Source organism: Neoarius graeffei, chromosome 24 (assembly GCF_027579695.1).
Source record: "Neoarius graeffei isolate fNeoGra1 chromosome 24, fNeoGra1.pri, whole genome shotgun sequence".
Classification (NCBI taxonomy): domain Eukaryota; kingdom Metazoa; phylum Chordata; class Actinopteri; order Siluriformes; family Ariidae; genus Neoarius; species Neoarius graeffei.
Window position 1 is genome coordinate 49925220 of NC_083592.1, and position 6000 is coordinate 49931219.

General features: G+C 36.2%; 2 protein-coding genes across 2 annotated transcripts in view; one reads left to right on the forward strand and one right to left on the reverse strand.

Moving 5' to 3' along the window:
- Positions 1–2243, reverse strand: part of pole (polymerase (DNA directed), epsilon) — a 155198-nt gene extending 152955 nt beyond the window's left edge. The window contains exon 1 of the mRNA XM_060907428.1: positions 1839–2243. Coding sequence (XP_060763411.1) covers positions 1839–1906 — 68 coding nt within the window. The 5' untranslated portion in view covers positions 1907–2243. The remainder of the gene's footprint in view (positions 1–1838) is intronic.
- Positions 2244–4032: 1789 nt separating this feature from the next.
- Positions 4033–6000, forward strand: part of lztr1 (leucine zipper like post translational regulator 1) — a 43949-nt gene continuing 41981 nt past the window's right edge. The window contains exons 1-2 of the mRNA XM_060907429.1: positions 4033–4670; positions 4745–4807. Coding sequence (XP_060763412.1) covers positions 4498–4670; positions 4745–4807 — 236 coding nt within the window. The 5' untranslated portion in view covers positions 4033–4497. The remainder of the gene's footprint in view (positions 4671–4744; positions 4808–6000) is intronic.

Below are 6000 nucleotides of genomic sequence, written 5' to 3' on the forward strand. Positions count from 1 at the left end.
GTATAAAAAGAGCATCTTGGAGTGGCAGCGGCTCTCAGAAGTAAAGATGGGAAGAGGATCACCAATCCCCCTAATTCTGCACCGACAAATAGTGGAGCAATATCAGAAAGGAGTTCGACAGTGTAAAATTGCAAAGAGTTTGAACATATCATCATCTACAGTGCATAATATCATCAAAAGATTCAGAGAATCTGGAAGAATCTCTGTGCGTAAGGGTCAAGGCCAGAAAACCATACTGGGTGCCCGTGATCTTCGGGCCCTTAGACGGCACTGCATCACATACAGGCATGCTTCTGTATTGGAAATCACAAAATGTGCTCAGGAATATTTCCAGAGAACATTATCTGTGAACACAATTCACCGTGCCATCCGCCGTTGCCAGCTAAAACTCTATAGTTCAAAGAAGAAGCCGTATCTAAACATGATCCAGAAGCGCAGACGTCTTCTCTGGGCCAAGGCTCATTTAAAATGGACTGTGGCAAAGTGGAAAACTGTTCTGTGGTCAGACGAATCAAAATGTGAAGTTCTTTATGGAAATCGGGGACGCCGTGTCATTCGGACTAAAGAGGAGAAGGACAACCCGAGTTGTTATCGGCGCTCAGTTCAGAAGCCTGCATCTCTGATGGTATGGGGTTGCATTAGTGTGTGGGGCATGGGCAGCTTACACATCTGGAAAGACACCATCAATGCTGAAAGGTATATCCAGGTTCTAGAGCAACATATGCTCCCATCCAGACGACGTCTCTTTCAGGGAAGACCTTGCATTTTCCAACATGACAATGCCAAACCACATACTGCATCAATTACAGCATCATGGCTGCGTAGAAGAAGGGTCCGGGTACTGAACTGGCCAGCCTGCAGTCCAGATCTTTCACCCATAGAAAACATTTGGCGCATCATAAAACGGAAGATACGACAAAAAGACCTCAGACAGTTGAGCAACTAGAATCCTACATTAGACAAGAATGGGTTAACATTCCTATCCCTAAACTTGAGCAACTTGTCTCCTCAGTCCCCAGACGTTTACAGACTGTTGTAAAGAGAAAAGGGGATGTCTCACAGTGGGAAACATGGCCTTGTCCCAACTTTTTTGAGATGTGTTGTTGTCATGAAATTTAAAATCACCTCATTTTTCTCTTTAAATGATACATTTTCTCAGTTTAAACATTTGATATGTCATCTATTTTCTATTCTGAATAAAATATGGAATTTTGAAACTTCCACATCATTGCATTTCATTTTTATTTACAATTTGTACTTTGTCCCAACTTTTTTGGAATCGGGGTTGTACGCACTGGCTGGGTATTTTACCTAACCTGCATGTCTTTGGACTGTGGGGGAAACCAGAACACCTGAAGGAAACCCACACAGACACGGGGAGAACATGCAAGCTCCATCGACCACTGGACTCGAACCCAGACCCTTCTTGCTGTGAGGTGACAGCGTTAACCGCTACACCACCATGTCGCCCTTCTCATGGACATGCTGTTATAAGGAAAAAAATGATTAATCCCAGTCAGACGTGAAGTGGATCGAAACTAACCTGAGCTCCAGTCCAAACCAAAATTGATTATTAAATGTTTTATTCCTCTTACACCACATACCAGTTTGTCAATGATCACATCCTAATTACAGACCCACCCTCGTACTTTTTATCCATTTACAGTTACATCACCTGCACTAAACTGTACATAAGCACCAAAAGTAAAGTGATGGATGCTTTCTGAGAGTTTATAAACACCACAACAAGGTGACAAAGTGTTTGATGAATAAATGAAGGAAATATAATAAGGTATTTAAGAGTGTAAATATTCAGAACAGGATGTTTTGTCACTCACTGCTGTTTCTCCTGATCTGCTCCTCCACTCCGGTCTGCTTTATATCTCCCGCTGTTCTGTAAAACCATTGTGGATTGGTTATTTTACTTATTTATCCTTTTAAAATCCTGTTTACTTCCTCAGGATGTTATACCTATGGATTTTTTTTTGTCCAATTATAACTACAACTAGCTGAGCTGCCCGGTGCCCTGTCTATGCGTTTACATTTACTTTACTTCTGTTATTTTCGCATTCAAACGACACAAAGTGATCCTCCTTATCCTAATTTAATAAACTTAATCCATAGAAGTAGCTCAAGTAAACTGTTTACTCGATTATTTTACAGTAAGACACGGCGAAGTTTCTGTTTTCAATCATTCCTGATTCTAACATGCAGTCAGAATTTGGCGCGCTCTGCAAAGCACTTCCGCTTGCATAACCCCGCCTACTACCATTTGGCTTTGACAACCAATCCAAAGTGAGGACGTAGAATAAGCTCCCGCCTCTCCGTGTGATTTGACCAATCAGAAGCTTGAATAATATTTTAGGATTTTTTTTTTTTAAATTGAGCAATAAAAATACAAATATTACAGATTTATTGTTTATAAAATGGTCTAATTGTCGTATTACTGAACACTAAAAATATTTTTAAAAGAGTACTCAGCAAAATAATAATAATAATACACCATAAAAATATTAAATATAGATAAAATATACAAAATAAAAGTATATAAAAAAATTACAATATTTTAAAAATAATAAAACAATAATTTAAAAAATTATAATAAAAAATGCGGCGGACCAATCACAACCAATCCAAAGTGAGGACGCAGAATAAGCTCCCGCCTTTCCGTGATATTTGACCAATCAGAAGCTTGAATAGAATTTTAGGATTTTTTTTCTTTTTAATTGAGCAACAAAAACACAAATATCACAGATTTATTGTTTATAAAATGGTCCAACTGTCGTATTATTTAACACTAAAAATATTTTTAAAAGAGTACTCAGCAAAATAATACTGAGTACTATTTTTATAATAATAATAATAATAATAATAATAATAATAATAATACACCATAAAATATTAAAATATATAAAAAAATAAAAGTATATAAAATATTAAAATATTTTTAAAATAATAAAACAATAATAAAAAATTATAATAAAAAACGCGACGGACCAATCACAACCAATCCAAAGTGAGGACGCAGAATAAGCTCCCGCCTCTCCGTGATAGTTGACCAATCAGACGCTTGAATAGCATTTTAGGATTTTTAATTGAACAACAAAAATACAAATATTACAGATTTATTGTTTATAAAATGGTCTAACACTAAAATATTTTAAAAGAGTACTCAGCTAAATAATAATAATAATAATAATAATAATAATAATACACTACAAAATATTAAATATAGATATAAAATATAAAAAAGTATTTAAAATATTAAAATATTTTAAAAATAATAAAACAATAATTTAAAAAATAATAATAAAAAACGCGGCGGACCAATCACAACCTTGACCAATCAGAAGCTTGAATAGCATTTTAGGATTTTTTTAATTGAGCAACAAAAGTACAAATATTACAGATTTATTGTTTATAAAATGGTCTAACTGTCGTATTATTTAACACTAAAATATTTTAAAAGAGTACTTAGCAAAATAATAATAATAAAAATAATAATAATAATACACTATAAAATATTAAATATAGATAAAATATAAAAAATTTAAGTATATAAAAATATTAAAATATTTAACAAATAATAAAACAATAATTAAAAAAATAAAATAAAAAACGCGGCGGACCAATCACAACCAATCCAAAGTGAGGACGCAGAATAAACTCCCGCCTTTACGTGATATTTGACCAATCAGAAGCTTGAATAGCATTTTAGGATTTTAATTGAGCAACAAAAATACAAATATTACAGATTTATTGTTTATAAAATGGTCTAATTGTCGTACTATTTAACACTAAAATATTTTTAAAAGAGTACTCAGCAAAATAATAATAATACACTATAAAAAATATAAAATATAGATAAAATATAAAAAATAAAAGTATATAAAATATTAAAATATTTTTAAAATAATAAAACAATAATTTAAAAAATAATAATAAAAAACCGCGGCGGACCAATCACAACGGTCGTGTCGGCGTTTTTTTCCACCCGTATTCCGTCAGACTAGCAAACCAAGCCAAACTTCGTATAGTGGGCGGAGCCTGGAGGAATACAGGTGGGAAAAGGTGACTCAGCCCTGAGTAAAGGAAGTAGCTAGCTTGCTAGTTAGATATTAGAGTAGAAGTTTTGTGATTTTTTTTAAAAGAATAGAATTAAATACCAGTGCTGCATTTAATATTTAAGATTTAAATATAACATTTAACATTTTTGTCGCTTTGTTAGTATGCTAGCTCAGTGTATGCTAGCTCAGTGTGTATGCTAGCTCAGTGTGTATGCTAGCTCCTGCAGAGGTAATGGTTGAGTGGCTAGTCAGCAGAATGGCATGGGCATGATGACAGCTGATTAATCGTCATGACACAGTAAAAAGAAGAAGAAAATGCCAGCTTCATCTTTGTAATCTGTCTTGTTGAAGCTTCAGGCTGAAAGTCCTTGTGATTAGCCAGGCTGAGTTGGTTGGCAGGTTTGGGGATTAGTGTTTGTGTTCAGACTGGATGTCATGGTTTATTCCTGGAGCCATGTCCTGTAAATCTAAAGTAGCTCCCAGTGTGGATTTTGACCACAGTTGCTCGGACAGTGTGGAATATCTCACCCTTAACTTCGGCCCCTTTGAGACCGTCCATCGCTGGAGAAGACTTCCACCCTGTGATGAGTTTGTGGGTGCGAGGTAAGGTAAAGAACCCAAGAACCCTGTTGCATTGGTGGTTTTTGCATGTTTGACCTCCTCTCCTTTTCCTCCAGGCGAAGCAAGCACACTGTCGTAGCCTACAGAGATGCCATCTACGTGTTCGGAGGAGATAATGGGTGAGAAGAGATTACACACACACACAATACCACCAAAAGTATGTTCACCCCTTACCATCACGCCCATTTAGTCCCACTTTACGATTATAATCAGCTCCACTCTTCAGGTGTCGAATGAGAAGATCTAGGGTGCAGTCAGCGTTCCAGATCATCCCAGACATGTTCAGGTTGAGATCTGTGTTGATCACTCAAGTTCTTCCATTCCAACCTTGTCTTCATGGAGCTTGCTTTGCTTTGTGCACAAGGGCATTGTCATGTTTGGATTTCTTTTGCTAAGATCAGACTACATGATAATTTTGTCCTTCACGATGTCAGATTAGATGATCGTCGCACCAAAAATGCTCGCCATGTCTTGGTCTGGCAACGCTACAAGTTTGACCTCGACCAACCTAATTGTTCGCATTCTTGCGTGTCATTGGGGAGGAGGATCAAGAACTTGTCAGTCATGGTGACCAAACAACACGTCGTAATCGCTGGTCTTTGATTATCTCACAATACAAGGCCTGTTTTTTGTTCCTGATGTTTTATTCAGTTTTACCCAGTTATAGTTAATGTCACGAAACAAGTTTGTTCCAGCAGCTATAATCAGCCGTGCCTTCACCAGCATCTTTTTTTTCCCCTTCTGTCTTGAGGTTAATGAGACAAAAAATCCAGCGTATCAGTTTACAGAGAAACTATAAAGTTTCCCATAAACGTTAAATTAACATATCTGTATAGAAAATGTCATAATGTTGAAATTTATACGCTTTTATATGTATATTTTTCCATCCATTCACCCTGTGAATTAGTTGTTACTATAGAAACAATAATGTATTCACATATTATGCATATGTATTATGTATATGTTACTGATGCTGTGTGCAAGGATGCTTTCTTCCATCTATGAAATATTGCGCATATCAGGATCAGGTAGTTTTTGTCGTTCAACACAACTTCATGACCTCGAAGGTTGACTCGTACAACGCGCTTCTCATTGGTTTGCCGAAGTATGAGCTTCTGAAGCTTCAGCATGTTCTTAAAGCTGCTGCTTGGCTTCTGACGTTATGTACACGTAAATTTGACCGTATCAGTCCAGTACTTAAAGGAACAGTCCACCATACTTCCATAATGAAATATGCTCTTATCTGAATTGAGACGAGCTGCTCCGTACCTGTCCGAGCTTTGCGCGACCTCCCAGTCAGTCAGACGCAGTC